General features: G+C 37.5%; 2 protein-coding genes across 4 annotated transcripts; one reads left to right on the top strand and one right to left on the bottom strand.

Moving 5' to 3' along the window:
• Positions 1–6,843: 6,843 nt before the first annotated feature.
• Positions 6,844–12,807, top strand: LOC308688766 (N-acyl-aromatic-L-amino acid amidohydrolase (carboxylate-forming) B). 3 transcript variants are annotated; one of them, XM_081362114.1, is made up of 8 exons: positions 6,852–7,085; positions 7,297–7,394; positions 9,295–9,530; positions 10,857–11,052; positions 11,419–11,512; positions 11,596–11,703; positions 11,783–11,895; positions 12,088–12,801. In XM_081362114.1, exons 3-8 carry the CDS (start codon positions 9,295–9,297, stop codon positions 12,283–12,285), a joined length of 945 nt encoding a protein of 314 aa, XP_081218240.1. In that variant the 5' UTR covers positions 6,852–7,085; positions 7,297–7,394; the 3' UTR covers positions 12,286–12,801. The 3 variants fall into 3 exon arrangements, with proteins under 3 accessions (XP_081218241.1, XP_081218240.1, XP_081218239.1); XM_081362113.1 differs by having other exon boundaries at positions 7,208–7,394; XM_081362115.1 differs by lacking the exon at positions 7,297–7,394 and having other exon boundaries at positions 6,844–7,085; positions 12,088–12,807.
• On the bottom strand, positions 12,499–16,714 carry cldnd1b (claudin domain containing 1b). Its single transcript, XM_081362116.1, has 5 exons — positions 16,516–16,714; positions 15,086–15,570; positions 14,859–14,966; positions 14,062–14,199; positions 12,499–13,953 (listed from the first exon to the last, which is right to left on the bottom strand). The coding sequence occupies exons 2-5, from the start codon at positions 15,378–15,380 to the stop codon at positions 13,733–13,735; spliced, it is 762 nt and encodes a 253-aa protein (XP_081218242.1). The 5' UTR covers positions 15,381–15,570; positions 16,516–16,714; the 3' UTR covers positions 12,499–13,732.
• Positions 16,715–17,125: the final 411 nt, after the last annotated feature.

The raw sequence follows: 17,125 nt of genomic DNA, 5'->3' as shown, positions 1-17,125 counted from the left end.
TAGCCATTATGGGAGATGGTGGGTTGGGGGAATCATTATATAAACAGAGTTGTACATGAATCTATTGACAATATGAGTCGAAAAGTACACACTTTGATTGCTGTGTGAGTGTGAATTAGGACAAAATCATAATCATTACTTCACGAGTTCACCTGCCCATCCAGTCATAAAAGTTAATGGTAAACGAACTTGGCTTGTTGCCCTCGAAAGCTTGGCTTGAGTTCTAAACTAAACCTCCCATAACAGTACTACGTAGATGTAGACTGAGAGAAATAGAGGAGAAGTGGAGGTATGGGGATGCCGTTAGAATGTTGCGCAATGACTGCTACTTATACTTTCTAATGATTATTGACAGGACTTAACACATAATAGAACTTCATATAATGCACTTTCCAGAAGAGGGCAGCAGAGTGTGTATCCTGAAGAAAGTTTAACCCAATATAAAAATACGGCTATTATTTACTCAACATCATGTCATTTCAAGCCCTGTTCTTTTTTTGCTGTGGAAAAATCTTAATGCGCTTCTCTTCTACAAAACAATGCATGCGTCTAAAAAAAAAGAAAAAAAGAAAGAATGTCACACATTACTATATTTTGGCACAGATTTATCTGTGACTTGAAAATATGGCTAACACTAGACAAGGCATTTCATACACAATAGTAATTCAAAGTGGTTTACATTGAAGGAACTAAATAATCAAAAGAAATAAAAATAACAATAAAAGGTGAGAATACAAAATTATAAAAAATAAATTAAAAGTTTAGAATAAAAAGGAAGATACAAAAATAAAATACGGTGCCATCATTCAGACGTAGCACAGTGCTCATTCAGTAATGGACAGCTAAACAGATGTGTTTTGAGTCTGGATTTGAATGTGGCTACTGTGTGAGATCATCTGATCTCTTCTGGAAGCTGGTTCCAGCTGCGGTTGGCAATAGCTAATAGCTTTTTAATAGCTAAAAGCAGACTCACCATGCTTTGAGGTAACCCTTAGTATTTCAAGCTGTTGTGGTCCTAATGACCTGAGTGATCTGTTTATATTCAGTGAGTATATCTGCAATGTATTTAGGTCCTAGGTTATTATGTGATTTATAAACAAGTAATAATACTTTAAAATCAATCCTAAATGTAACTGGAAGCCAGTGTAAAAACCCAAGGACTGGTGTCATAAACATTCTGTATGAGCTAAGCTGTCTTGTGATTTTTATGAGGAGTCCATTACAATAGTCCACCTAGTGATAAAAGCATGAACAAGTCTTGTCTGGAAACAAAGCATCTAATTCTTGCAATATTTTTTAGATGATGGTGTGCTGATTTAGTTACTGCTTTGACATGACTACTGGAACCAAGATCTGACACCAAAATCACAACAAGATTCCTGACTTGATTTTTAGTTGTTTGACCCTTAGACTCAAGGTATGCGTTCTGCTTGAGAACTTCATCTGTGTTTCTAAACGCGATGACTTCATTTTTTATCTTTGTTTAACTGAAGAAAGTTTTAGCACATCCAACTGTTGACTTCATCAATGCATTGGCACAGGGAGTCAATGTGGCTGTAGTCGTTAGGCGATAGGGCTAAGTAGATATGTGTGTCTTTTGCATAGCTGTGGTAAGCAATTTGTCTCTTTCTCATTATTTGGCTCAGTGGGAGCATAAAGATGTTGAACAAGACAAAAAGTGATGCAAGAATTAATCCTTGAGGGACTCCCTCCTCATGTCATGGATTTCCACTCAGACTTATGGTCTCCTACTCGCATAACCATTTTAGACCATCCCAGAAAGCCCGACCCAGTTTTATAGCCTGCCAAGAAGTATGTTATGATCGATGGTGTCAAATGCAGCACTGAGATCGTGTAGTAGTAGAATTGATGTTTTGCCTTTATGAGTGCTGTCTATGTGCTGTGATGCGGTTGGAAACCAGATTGAAAATCGTCAGAGTATCCGATTGAGCTTAATGTTTGTTCAGCTGATTGAAAACAACAACAATTATCTTGTCTAAGATAGGGAAGATTTTGAGATTGGTCTGTAGTTATATGGTGTTATCCAGTATGGTGTCGGAATTTTCGGGAGGGGCTTAACAACAGTTTTCAGGGAGTTTGGAAAAGTACTGTAAAGAAGTGAGGCATTTACCACTTCTAAGAGATTTGCACAGGTTGAAGTTTTAAGGTTCTGTAGTGTTTCTTACTAAATTTTGTCATCAATTGCTTTGAAATCAGACGTAGTGATTTTCTGAGGTTGTGTCTGATCTCTCTGACCTCAGCGCAACTCAAGGATGTGCCTTTCTGATATTATTGATTTTCTAAGAGAAAAAGAAAGCAAACTCACTGCATTTGCTGTCTGAGAGCATTTCACTGGGAATGTGACTTGGGGGGTTTGTTAGTGTCTCAACAGTAGTAAAAAGAGTGTGGGTGTTGTTTAAGTTACTGTTTACAATATTTGAGAAGATGGTCTGTCTAGCTTTGCCTTATTCCAAATTAAAAGTATTAAGGCTGTCTTAATAGATGTTATAGTTAGGGATGCACGATTTTTATCGGACAGATAAATTATCGGGCATTATAGGTGAAAATTACGTCATTTTTATTGCTCCAATAGATAAATGAAATCCGAAAACTAAATCCGATAAAGTACGCTTGCTGGTAAATCAATCAATCAGTCTTGATTTATCTGAGATTCATTCTCTTTCCGAGTGCAAGTGACTGCAGCTTTAAAACTGTATCGCGCTCATTACATCCACATCTGTGAACGTCTTCACCTTTCTTAAAGTTTTTCTTGGTTGCAGCAGAGGACAACGCCATTGCTATTTGCAAAGCATGTTTAGCGAGGATTCCGAGAGGAGAAAAAAAAAGGCATCAAGATTTAACACAACAAATCTCACTTGAAAGGTCACCATTGTGGCGAAGCTGTATTAAAAGAATATAAAGCAGTCGCGGCAGCAGCTACTAGCGCTAAGCTTAAAACATGGAGCGTCGATGTCCCCATCCAGCAGGCATTTGAAAATTGCAATCTCAACTATGTCCTATGCTCTTTTGTTGAGGATGTACTTTATTTTTTTGAGGATGCACTTTTGTTTTTAATTTTTATTTCGAGATTGAAAAATGTTAATGCATTTTATTTATGTATTTGAAAAACATGTGACTTAAAGTCTATAAACCTTCATCCTCATGCACTAAAGGTTGAATAGATGCATTTCTTTATTATGCAAGAAATACTTGAATATAAATTTGTTGTTAATGAGTTGTTAAGTGCAGATAAACCATAGTTCTGTCATAGTTCTGTTAAACCCTTTCTGTTACTAAGTATTGTGGTGCCTTACACAAAAAATAAAAACATTTGAAGAGTCATGACTGATGAGTTAACGTAGTGTTTTTGCGCAGTGCTTCAGTGTTGCACGTCACCACGTAGGCTCACTATTGGCCAACGCTGGTCATGTGTGTGATGCGCTGTGCAAAAACACTACGTTAACTCACTCGAGGCCCAGAGAGAAGGAAATGAATAGTGGAATAAAGTCGTTATTTTTGTTTTTTTTTAGCGCGCAAAAAGTATTCTCGTCGCTTGATAAACTTAAGATTAAGCCACTGTAGTCACTTGGACTATATTAACGATCTCTTTAATAACTTTTCTGGGCCAGCAAGTTTCAGTCCCCTAGAAGTCTATGGAGGAGTGAGACAGCGCTCAGATTTAATCAAACATATCTTAATTTGTGTTCCGAAGATGAACGAAGGTCTTACGGGGTTGGAAGAACATGAGGGTGAGTAATTACTGACAGAATTTTCATTTTTGGGTGAACTAACCCTTTAAGGAGAAAATCAACAGAGTCTGCAGAGATGCTTGGTGTTAAAGATACAGTATAGCCTTCATAAATAGCACCCTAGTGTTCTCATTTAAGCATCTCTTTTTGACAGAGACAGATCAAGCTTCAATGGCAGGAGAGATCAATATATCGAAGAAAATACAGAAATGATCAGACAGTGCTACGTCCTTAATAACAATCGATGAAATGTTTAGGCCCTTAATGATAAGTAAATCTAGAGTGTGTCCACGATTGTGTGTGGGTCCATGTACATGCTGAGTCAGATCAAAAGTATTTAAAACAGTTGTGATTTCTTATACTGACTTTTACACAACTCTGAGGAAACTGTTAATAACAGTTCTGTAAAGTCCTCAACAAAGGCTGGAGAGTATTTCAGAGGCCTGTAAATAATGACAAGTAGAATGCGTGGAGCACGTTAGGAGGGGCTGTTAGGAGGGGCTGTTGCCCTGCAGCTGTCTTCAAGCCACGTTTCATTTACAAACATAAAATCCAGGTTGTTTGGTGTTATTCTAGTCGTTGACAAAAAGTGATTTATTAGGGATGTAACGCACCACTCTTCTCACGATGCGACACGATTCACGATACTGGTTTCAAGGTACGATTTTCTCACGATTTTTTTAACAAAATGAGATTTGAAACAAATTATCAATGAAAAAGAGTCATTTTATTTCTCAGACAAAATGCTGCACATTTCTTTGTAAAATTGAAATATATTTTATGTCAAATAATAGCACTAAATTGACATTTTAAAACAAATCCCAAAAAAAGACACTCCAATGATATCTTCCAATGCTGTTTTCTTGGGAGGAGGTTGTTTCAGCCAACTGGCACCTTCTTCACCCTCATCCTGCACAGAGGAATAGCAGAAATAAAAAGACGGTCAAATTTAAGTACAACAGTGACAGGTGTTTCACATTGTTATAAAGGCAAGATTTTAAAATTATTTCTTATAATTTCTATCATTAGACTTGCAAGAGTTAGAAAAACAGAACACATTTTGAAAAATATGCCATATAAATCAAATTATAAAAAAAAAACATGCAAACCAAATCCATGTACACATTTAGAGAAAGAGATGGTAAATAAATGCAACTCCTAGTTATGCAATAGCACAGCTTTCTCCTTCAGTCTGTAGAATACTTCCTCGCGCTGGTCTTTCTCTTGATGAGGCAGAGCCTGGAATGCATTTACTACGATAGAAAAACAGCCTCATATCTTTTGCCATGAAAACCTTGTGATCTCCATGGCTCTCGCACTCGTCGCTGTGAGTGGGGTTGTAAATCCGCTGGTCAGTGTCGTTTAGCCTATCTATTTACATGCAGACGGTGGTGACTGGAGCTTATTATTAGTCAAAAGTCAAAATTCTTGGTCAAAGTCAAAATGTCACCATACTTCCGATTTGAATGAGTCAATGTCAACATCTGCACGCTTGCCGTCGCCATGTTTGACATGCCCCCACGGAAGAAATAACACCTGAAATGATGACTTCTGGTGAATATTGTGGAAACTAATTGATACATTTAGATAAATATATTTCATACATTATAGCATATTATAATACAACTTATTAGGCCTATATATTTATAGAATAGCAAAGTAGTAAAAAATCCATAAACTCTCTCTCTCTCCCTTTCATTATCAACAACATACACAGCGAAGTACACAAAACACTCGTTAAAACTAACAGCAAACAAATATACACACCTTTTCAGTGGGTGCTAAATAAACTGGTAAACCTTATATCCGTAAAATGACTCGAAGAGCTGTCATAAAGAGCGCACTCGCACTTTCATTTCTTCCGTGTCCAGTCACGTTAGGCCTGTTGCTCCGGAGAGAGTAAGCTTGATCACAAACAGTACAGATCCATCCTTGAGTAACAACGGGAGTAAATGAAGACTGCTATGTTCATTCTTACATCCAACAACAACACACCTCAATCGCTTAGGAGACATTCTTGTCTACAGCTGCTCCAGCGTCGAACAATGGCGGACTCGTGTCCAGCTCACTCAGGGCGGGTCTAGGTTCAAACTGAAGTGTCACTCAACAGTCGTGGGAGGGGCCTGCTCAATTCTACGTCACATTGTGCCGAATCTGAGAACAGCTCATTCTGAGACAGTGCTTATGATTTATTGAGTTTGTAAAAAAACCACTGGGTGGATTTTTTTCATTCTAGGGTGGTTTTGCTCACACACTGCCAACACACATTTATGTTCAAACACCATGTAAAAGTGAATTTTGCATAATAGGTGATAATAGTTGCATAATGTATTATTTCTCATTGAGCTAATGTTAACAGACTATTGCAACAATTGATCAAATTAAATTTACAGAATTTCACTTGGGCAATTTGAAAAAATTTAGATGTGCCCAGTCACTAGAAAATTTTGAGTTGGGGAGGTTAGAAATTTTTTAACAGTGTGATGGTGAGACAAAAAACCCCACTATGAAACTGAAATTGCAATTAAGAAGATTTTGGACAAGACCAAACCTTTCTTAAAGGAACACTCCACCGTTTTTTCATATTAAACTATGTTATTCCCTTAACTAAGACGAGTTGATACATCTCTCTTGTCTCAGTGCGTGTACTCAATCGCTCTGGTGAGGCGACACTTTGATAGCACTTAGCTTATAGCCTAGTTCATTCATTAGGGACCAAACAGAGATGAAGTTAGAAGTGACCAAACATCTCCATGTTTTCCCTATTTAAATACAGTTACATGAGTAGTTGCACGACCAAGTATGGTGACACAAAATAAAACGTGGTGCTTTTCTAAGCGGGTAAAAAGGATAACTATAATGTATGGCGGAATAGCACTGGGAGCGCTGAAAAAACAGTGGAGTGTTCCTTTAAAGAGTTTATGTACTTCATACACTTCTGTGCGTTTATTGATTTATTACTGTGTTAATTTTGGTTTTGGTATTGGCCATTGCATTTTCTAACACAAACCAGGTGTTCATGCCCTGAGGAAAGCAAGAGGAAACTGTGACAGGAAATACTGGTTTGTTGCGAAACACTTCCCCGCCTTTCTCTGTCATTATGCAGTCGTAATGTTTAACAGTAATAATCTGTAAGATCTTCGGTCCTCTCAGTTGTGATGCTTCTCCTCCCCCTCTTGTTTTTCCTCCACACACTCTCTTTTTAGCGCATGCATGAGTCAGCAAAGCACTGGCTTCATGCTGGAGATTCATGGCCAGGGGTAAAGAGTTGCTGGGACATCATGTGTGAAAGATGATCCAAGGCTGGTGACTGAAGGCGAGGCAGAGAAGGAGGAGGTAAATAATGGCTTCATATGTTACTTTACTGTGTTTGAGCAAATGTGGAAGAACGTCTTAAACTGTGTGTGTGTGTGTGTGTGTGTGTGTGTGTGTGTGTGTGTGTGTGTGTGTGTGTGTAGGTGCATCCCCTGCAGCTAGATTAGGCCTGTACTTGCTAAATGTGTGTCAACGCGCATGTCCTGTCACACCTCAATGTATGTGTCCAAAGGTCTCTGATGCCTTGTGCAACTCCTCTCAGTAAGAAGATTAGAGGGAAAGCATTTGGAAGAGGCAGTGAAACAGCTTACTTCTGTCTTAAAAATAACGGTAGGAGGTTTTCCTTTCGTTTCTGCAGCTTTTGCTTTGATATGTTGCATGTTGTTGTAGCACGTGAGACAGATTGTAATGAGCTTCAAATGAATGTACATTGTTTAACAGAGCAACAGAATATTTCATTCTGAAGGGAAACAGCAAAACTCATTCCCAACTGTTCTTAAAGGTACACACACACGGATAAACATTGGCGTAAAAAATAAAGTTAACTGATAGTTGGCCAGTAACTTTATTAGGAAAACAAAAACATTAGTTTAAATGGAATTCTAGGAAAGATTCTTGCTGATTGAAGTAATGTGGTCAAAGACATACAAACTTTCTACTAAAGAAAGCAGCGACTTGCACGCCTTCTGTCTCCGTTTATCAGATACGTTTATCTAGAATGTGTTGTGTAAAGTTTTTTCCTCCAGAACTCCATGTGGAATTTTTTTTGGATTCATCCGTAAAACGGAACATTTTCCAAAAACACTTCCATGACTACGCAGTGTTATTATAGTTTTAGTTAATCAGTCATTATTTTTTGTAGTTTACATTTAATTTTTTGTTGTAATTTTGTTGTCTTTTTGTCATTTTGATTATTTCTTTTATATATTGTCTCTAATAATTTTCATTTCATTTGAGTTATTTTAAAACTTCAAGTTAAACTAAACCAAAATAAGATATGTTGCCTTGGCAACTTGCTGAAATAAAATAAGTCTTTTTATATTTTATTTTATTTCAGTTAAGCATTTATTTTGATTCAAGTAGCACATTCTTTATGGCTTTAGTTATAGTTGTAGTTAACAATTATAACACTGCATTACTCGTTTCTTAACATTAACCCTGTTTTTCTGAATTTTCAGTTAATAATTGTTTACGACTTTTTTTTGCAATTTTCAGTATTCTGTTGTGCCAGCCATGCAAAATAGTCAATGTGTGACTTTGTCATGCTTTCTCTTCCTCAAAGAGAGCCCTCAGTTGACCTCTGTTGTGGGATTATCAATGATGGTTTTGTATATTAACTCTAAGCAGTTTTACAAATAATCTACAACTACAAATGTGACCCTGGATCACAAAACCAGTCACAAGTCGCACAGGTATATTTGTGGCAATAGCCAACAATACATTAAATGGGTCAAAATGATCAATTTTTCTTTTATGCCAAAAATCATTAGGCTATTAAATAAAGATCATGTTCTATGAAGATATTTAGTAAATTTCCTACCGTAAATATATAAAACATTTATTTTTGTGAGTGAATGCAGCACAATCGCGAACATAAATGGACAACTTTAAAGGAGATTTTCTCAATGTTTTGATTTTTTTGCACCCTCAGATTCCAGATTTTCAAATAGTTGCATCTCGCCCAAATATTGTCCTATCCTACCAAACCATACATCAATGGTAAGCTTATTTATTCAGCTTTCATGTGATGTATAAATCTCAATTGCAAAAAAATTACCCATGTGACTGGTTTTGTCGTCCAGGGTCACAAATCGTCAACAACATAATGACATCATATTGTTAGTTTGAATCAAAATAGCTATAGGGTTCAGTACAGGTTAAAGCTCTGTGGACTGCATTTGCGGCACAAGATAGTTTTGTCTCCTTTCGTTTGTAAAAACAAAGAACAGGTAGAAGTAATGCACTTACAATGGAAGTCAAATTACTATATTTGTGTTACTAGAACTCAGCCTGTAATGGCCACACCTCTTTCTCACCCACTGCAGGAGATTATTTGCAAAATGCAAATTTTAAAAAAAGATGTAACGTTAGCATAATAAAATGAGTCTAGAACTGAGGTATTGTAAATGCAGTATGAAAGGGCTCATGATTTAATAATTCTTCAAGAAAACACATATTGCGGTGGCATTTGAAAACTCAAAATAAGAATGTTTTTACTTTTGTGTTGTAGATGGCATCGTTGTTCCTGCCAGCACTGGGTCGCATGGCCGTATGTGGTGGGACTCATGGCAATGAGCTGTCAGGTGTGTATCTGGTGCAGGAGATGGAGAGACAGCGGAGAGAGAAGGGAGACGGCGTGTGGCCGATTCCTGTGACAACTGTGCTGTCAAACCCACGGGCTGTGGAAGAGTGCAGAAGATATATTGACACGGACATGAATCGCTGCTTCAGCACAGCCACGCTCAGGTGAGATGAGGCACTGCAGCACAGACTGTTGAAATGTAGGTTAATCTCATCTCAGTCTTTCTAGTCGAAAATAATTACAAAATGAAATTATAATTTGCCAAATAAGTTTTTTAAATGTTATTTTAAGATTTTAAGTTATTATTATTTTTAAAATTTTTAATTATACATATATCATTTCTATAATGCAATTATGAGTCGCTTGAAAACAAACAAGCTACTGTACTGGCTAAGCTAAGGCATTTTTCGTTTTTCACTGAAAGATAGTGTAACGTTAGGCTATAACCAAAGAGTATAGAAGTACTTCTATACTCTTTGCTATAACTTTGATTATGTCTAACGTTAGAAGATTGAGAATGTAGCATGGACTATTTTTAATATATATATATATATATATATATATATATATATATATATATATATATATATATATATATATATAACGTATGTATATGTATATAACGTTATATATTGTTGTCAAATTTGGAACCTGCCTAGAAAAAAAAAAAAACTCATTCCCTCAATTTAATTTTATCAAGTTCATATAGCTAATGTGGTGGTCTTACCATTTGATTAACTTAAGTAGTGTTAGACTAAACTCAAATCTTTCTCAGTTTTGCTGCATTTACTTATATTGAACACATAAAAAACAATTAACGTTAGCCTAAACAAGTTATTGCTTCACATCAACAGGTGTGTTTAATAAGGTGTGCTCCCTAACATTTCATTGCTGAATTTCAACAAAATATTCTATATTCAATAAAATATTATTATCTATATTAAATAAAATATATTATAGTTGTAACAGCTTTTTTGGCGACATTGGCAAGGTCTGACCGGGAAATCTTACTTGCACGCCGATGTTCTTACAGAAACGTATTAGGCCTAACTCAAACGCGATTCCTTTAAACGCGATTAGAATAAAACGTTTTAGTCGATAAAAAAAGTGTATACATTAACATTTAACGTTTACCTACCCATGTAACTTTATCCTAGGGTACTACTCGCATTCCTTTCATCGTCATGACGATGAGTTTGTTTGTTGTCACAGCCGTTGGGAAATTTTCAAAGATAATTATTTTCTACCAATCAGCGCGGTTGTCAGGGAGAACTTCAAGCATGACCAATCAAATTAAAGAAAGAGCGAATAATTTAAATACACAGCTCTTAACCTTGCCTATTTGAGTTATAAAAATATGATATTCAATACATTTTCAAGTAATGTTATGATAACATTAAGGTTTACACAGTAGGCCTATTGCAAAGCAAGTAAATAGGCTATATGGCATGATGCAAATATGTTACTATGTAAATCTCTGTTTCTTGAAGTTCACCTATAACAGACAGCAGCCCATATGAAGTCCAACACGCTCAGGAACTGAACAATCTGCTGGGACTGAAAGGATCTGCAGATGCAATAGACATGATCTGTGACCTCCATAACACCACGTCTAACATGGGCCTCACGCTCATCCATTACGCAACCAGTGACTGGGTGACCATGCACATCTGCAAATACTTACAGGCAAGAGCATCACAACACAAGTGTGCTTCAATAAACTCCATTCTGTAAACCAGGTCAGTTGATCTCAGCTGGTGGGTTGTTGTTGTGACAGGAAATTGGGTCACAGTTGTGGTCAGACAGACAGCAGGGGGGGGGGGGGGGGGGGGGGGGGGGGGGGGGGGGGCAATGAGAAATGCAAACTAACTATATAATAATGCATAGCAAAAAAATTAATTGTCCTGAAGTAAAACCAGTTAAGAACCACAGACCTGGATTTTTGTTTATTTGCCATTTTAAATGTGTGTACAATTCCATGAGTAGAATAGGTGTTGTTTGTGTCTGTGCATGTGTGTTTTGATGTTGTGTGCTGTCATTTACACATTTAAGACTAAGATAACCAAAGTGCCTGTGAGAGTTCTGGTAATGGATGTCCCGATTAGTGATGCATATTCCTTGGAGTCTGTCTCCAAGCATGGCTTTTGTAAGTGATGGTGATTATCTCCTTTGAGTACTCATACACAAATGTACGCTCAGATGACAAGAATCATGACCTGTGTTCTGTAGCAATAGAAGTCGGACCGCAGCCGCATGGAGTCGTCAGGGCTGACATCTATTTGATTATGAAAGAGGCCGTCGACTTGACAATAGACTGGATCCACAAGTTCAACTCAGGTACTGTAAGACCAAATGTGGCTTACTTGTGTATTTTCTGCTATACTATAGTAGTAAGTGTGTTTTATTTTGCTTTCAGGAACAGTATTTGAAGGCGGGGATATGGAAGCCTTCAAGTTTATCAAAAGTATTGATTATCCCAGAGATCCCGAGACTCGGAATCTCACCGCTGCCGTTCATCCTCAGTTACAGGTGTATATAGAATATATAGAAAGATATATACAAACATGCGTTGTAATTTACAGAATGTCACAATGCAAATAATCTTAATGGGCTAAAAAACATAATTATCTTTATGCAAAATATGATTTATTTTCTTTTGATTTGGGATAAAACATAACATGTTTGAGTAACAACCAAAAATCTGAATTGTTTTTTGTCTAGGACAGGGACTTCTGTCTCCTCAAGCGCGGCGACCCTTTGTTTTTGTCATTTTCTGGAGAAACTGTGAAGTATGAAGAAGAAGGGTCCCTTCATCCTTTCTTTATCAATGAGTGTGCCTACTATGAAAAGGGAATCGCTTTTCACTTGGCAAAAAAGTTGACGCTGACGATTCCAACGGTGCAAGTGAAGAAAGACTGAAGAAGAAAATATATTAAACTCGGAATGATTACCAAACCATCTAACATCAATCAGATGATTTCACAAGACAGAATTTCACTGAAATGATTAACAGTTTTTTAGTCACTTATTATAACTCAGGTATACACTAGGTAATTTTGTACAATATAAAATTTATATGACAATCAATAGCTCATTTTGATCTACAGCTAAAATCATGAGCAATGATATTTTGGATGAAAAGATATTTATTGTGACCAGCAAAATGTTCATTTAACAGGAATGCTTACAAAACTGTATAAAAAAGGCAAAACCGTCTGGAGTATTTACGACACCGTCATGATGATGGTGTCACATTAGGCTGTGAAGTGTGAGGTATCCTCTTGACTGTATTGCTCATATGCTGCTGCTCACCTGATTTGAAATCAAGCCTCTCACAGGCTTGGAATAAAAAGACAAAACAAACAGCACACTCACTTGAACAGAACATGACTTCAAAATATTACAACACAATAAACCACGTGGCACGACGAAATCAACTGGAGCTGGATGTACACTGTGATTTTTACCATCGGTATTCGCTTGTATCGTTTTACAATATGATCCTAGTGGAACCTTGGGTACATTTACAGCCGACCGCAAGACATCAAGTCTTTTACATCCAATTGTGCATGATATACAAAAACTATTATAAACCACAATAAGGATATAAACCACAGCTGAGATGGTTTTAAATGGCTACCTGAACCATCACAAAACATAACTGGATTCTAAACAAAGTTACCAAACAAGTGTAATATTCATAACGTAATGCATTTTCAAAGAGAGACTAAATGGTAAACTGTTTAACCAATGTAAAGCACAAGAAGCAAAGCAATAAATAAGCACAACAAATGTTCAGGAAAACACAAAAGGCTCGAGTGGTTATGACAGATGCAAACATTCAGTCTTTTAGGCCAAGGCAAAAACCCTAGTGCATCTTGGGATTGCAAAGCGCTAAAAATGCGCTAGGAGTAGCTACAAAACAGGCGGAATAAAAACACAAAGAGGAAACGAAACTAACACATGTAAATAAGTTTAGTCAACAGGTAAAATGTGACTAAATAAATAATGAAGCCCTGAAGAACTACTGGAGTGTCACTGATTATTATAGATGCTTTTGAGTCTGATTGGCTATGGTAGGGGTTTAGTTTCTCATCTCAAACAGCAAAGATGTTAACAGAGTGGTTAAAAAGGCAGTTATATAGTAGGAAGATCCTTCAAAAGATGCAAGTATTCACAGGAGAGTGCTATGAGTGGACGGCGCTAGTTTAACCTACTAACTTTGGGTGGTGTGTTCAGACTGTTTTCTTCATAACTTTTGCAAATAACAGCTACTAGATTAGTGTTAAAAGCAGCTGCTGAAGCTGTGTGTTTTCTGTGAGCGCAGACAATCGCTTCAGCAACTCTACAGTCAGTCCTCTGTTGCCTAGGCAACCCTGTAGGCTGTCATTCGAGTGTAGTGTTGGCGGTGACTCCTCGCAGCCCATATGAAGAGCGCAGCAGCCATGATCTGCAGTGGAGACGAGATCAGGGCCAAAAACAAGGACCAGCCCGGAGAGTAGTCCATACCCTCGGGAAGCTCAGATATTTCATGAAGCAGATGCACGCCCGCGAGGAAACAGCATACGGTGGCCACCGTACACAGTCCTGGGAGAAAAATATATGTTTAAATGTTATGCTTTCTTTGTCGGGGAGCTGTGGAAATAGCTGTGATTATTATTATCCCCGTTTATCCATAATGTACAGCTGTCTTACCGGCCAGCAGATGCAGGATCCCTACGAACAGGGTGGGAGTGACACTGCGGCAAAGACACGCACACACTCCGATCAATGCCGCGAGAAACACCAGTCCAACAGAGACCAGCGGCAACAGGAACTGGCACTTCCACAGGTCTGAGGATACACACAACACAAACAAACATCTGAAGGCGTTCAGAACATAACGACAATGCAAATGACAAAACATCCTGCCACTCGCTGCGGCTGGTTGAGACAAATATACGAGACTGTATATGAAAGACTTTTACAGACAGATAGACAGACAGACAGACAGACAACCACTCAAATGTTTGGTTCTGGTAAGATTTTGTAGGCTTTTGAATTCAGTTTCTTATGCTCACCAAGGCTATATTTATTTGATCAAAAATACAGTAACAATGTGAAATAGTATTACAATTTAAAACAACTTTACTATGTATGTGAATATATTGTAATATGTCATTTATTCCTGTGATCAAAGCTGAATTTTCAGCATCATTACTCCGGTCTTCAGTGTCACATGATCCTTTGGCAACATTGTGATACACAATCATGCTAATAAAGCTCATTTGAAATTGAAATTGAATTGATCCTTCAGAAATCATTCCAATATGATGATTTGATGCTCAAGAAACATTTCTTATTGTTCAATTTAATGCATCCTAACTGAATAAAACTATTAATTTCTATCTATATATAATTTTTTTTACAGACTCCAAACTTTTAAACAGTAGTGCATATATAAAATTCAATATTAGGTGCATGTACATGTTTGATTTTGAGTTAGGACGTACAGGTACGCAGCTGATCTTCTCCACTGTTAATATTTCCAGGAGATTTGAACTTGGATTCCCACTGCTGGGGCAAAGTAAAGGCCTGACATTTAGTCACCATTATCGGATCTAGAAAAGAAGGATGCGAGGAGCGAGACAAAGCAAATGTAGTTAGCATCAGTAATTAACCTTATAATAAGTAATTAATACATTAACATAAATTACAAAGTTGAACATCCTCTCCTCACCAGGCTCTTTAAACCAGGGTGAGTTTCGGGGCACCAGAATGCAGCGCCACCAGAGACCCAGCGTGCCATTCAACCGGAACAAAGCGACACTGTAGCTCCTCTCATCCACGTCCTCTCCCTCAAAGTCCTGCCGCAAGGTCTGCAGATCTGAGCCGTTGTTGACATCGTTGCTGGCCGGCTGACTGTGGTACTGGTACCAGTGCTGTGTTCCCATTGCAACAGAGAGATAGACGGTGGCAAGAAGGCTCAGCACAGAGCCGATGACCAGCGCTGTGGCATAGCGGTTATCCACCATTGTTTTGATGATGTAATATTTAAAATAAAAAAATAAAAAATTCAGATAGCCAAAAAGAAACTCTTTAGTAGATGAGTGTGAGGAGAACGATCATATCATTTGGTGTTTTACTTCCTGTGATATCCATTGCAGAAAGTCAGATCTCATCTTCATGGACACGATCCTTCCTGAGATCTAACAAGTGCGTCATCTGAAACAGAGAGGAGAGTGATTAAATCACAAAGAAGTCAAACAAAGACATGTTTAATTACAAGGTATAAAGTTGATGCACAGAGAGCTATTAAGGAGGAGTACTAAGACATTTAATTTGCTAAGGTTTGCTAAAGACTATCCCAGTTTTGAATCACTTCAAGTAGCTAGATATCCACGACCAAATCTGTTTATAGTGCTGTTTTCTGAGTTATGTCTGTGAAATAATCTGTACTTATTATTGTAGTATAATCTATTTCAGATAAAAGCCACTAAACTGCTCAAAACAGCAAATTAAACTGTGGTTAGTCACTGCACTAGATAATGACTTCTAATTTTTAAATGGTATAACAACAAAACTTAACATTTCTAACAACTCGGTACATGCAAAATAGACATTTATAATATTTTAAAAACGGTTTTATTGTTTGTCATCTTTATTTGTCGTTCCCTCGGATATTATTTACGAGCGCATTAAAGAGCATATTTATTGATAACCCCCTTAAAATGAGAGTTATGTCCAATAAGAAATAAAAAAGAAATGAAAAGTAAACAAAAGTCAAACTCTTCATGAAAAAGTGCTTTTTGCCTGGTCGATGTGCTTTAATATTCAGAAAACGAGATAATAAAATAAGCCACGAAGTGTTTAAATGCACAAAGTGCATATCATTCGATATTTAATACAATTTTGACATATTTAACCGACACAATAGCATAATGCTCACTATTTCATACATTTAAGTTGCTTGACGTTGACTAGCATGAGAGCTAACAGGCTAATGTGTATTTTTAGCGACATACTCGAGACTTTGACGAATACAAAAATAACGTATGCACATTTTGAGTGTTCTGTATTTCTAATACTAATGAAACTTCCTATTTAGAACAATAACACCCGACAGTTTTTTGTTTAAATCAATAAAAACTGCCTGCGATTGTCACTTACCATATTGAACAAACCCAGCGCGCTGATGACGACTCTGTTCCGGTTACGCTTACGAATGCGCGCGCACATCACAACCTCAATCCGCACGAGCGCGAGCACGAGAATATCAGCAGAACTGGGGTGAAGAAGATGGTGCAAACTTCATCGATTTGCTTCAAAATGTCTTCACATGCAAGGAAATTGCTGCAAAGAATATTGCACCTGAAAGAACCATTTACCGGTTCATTAAGAACTTCAAGGATCAGCTGCAGTGAAAAAGACCTGGCTTTGGACAATAACTGGTGTCAAGAAGGACAGAAATGAAGCCACTTCTCTCTGAGAAAAAACACCAAGGACAGACTGAGTACAAGGATTGGACAGCAGAAGATTGGTGCAATGTTATTTTCTCTGCTGAACCTTCCTTCCGACTGTTTGGGACAGCTGGAAAATTGCTTGTCCGGAGGAAAAAAAAGGTGAACGCTGCCATAAGTCCTGTGTCTAGCCAACAGTGAAGCATCCTGATCCTGAGACCGTCCATGAGTGAGGTTGCATTTAATCCAAGGGAGTGGGTGCTCTCTCACAATTCTGCCCAAAACACTGCCATGAATACAGAATGGTATCAAAACGTTGG

Source organism: Scardinius erythrophthalmus (assembly GCF_964197995.2).
Source record: "Scardinius erythrophthalmus genome assembly, chromosome: 3".
NCBI classification, from domain to species: domain Eukaryota; kingdom Metazoa; phylum Chordata; class Actinopteri; order Cypriniformes; family Leuciscidae; genus Scardinius; species Scardinius erythrophthalmus.
The sequence above is the reverse complement of the archived record's forward strand: the minus strand, read 5'-3'. Positions and strand labels throughout refer to the sequence as shown.

Coding starts and splice junctions, on each gene's coding strand:
- LOC308688766 (XM_081362115.1), top strand. CDS start 9,295: ATGGCATCGTTGTTCCTGCCAGCACTGGGTCGCATGGCCGTATGTGGT. Junction 11,513..11,595: donor TGTCTCCAAGCATGGCTTTT/GTAAGTGATGGT, acceptor TGTGTTCTGTAG/CAATAGAAGTCGGACCGCAG. Junction 11,896..12,087: donor CCGTTCATCCTCAGTTACAG/GTGTATATAGAA, acceptor TTTTTTGTCTAG/GACAGGGACTTCTGTCTCCT.
- cldnd1b (XM_081362116.1), bottom strand. CDS start 15,380: ATGGTGGATAACCGCTATGCCACAGCGCTGGTCATCGGCTCTGTGCTG. Junction 14,967..15,085: donor ACCCTGGTTTAAAGAGCCTG/GTGAGGAGAGGA, acceptor CTTCTTTTCTAG/ATCCGATAATGGTGACTAAA. Junction 13,954..14,061: donor GATCCTGCATCTGCTGGCCG/GTAAGACAGCTG, acceptor TTTTTCTCCCAG/GACTGTGTACGGTGGCCACC.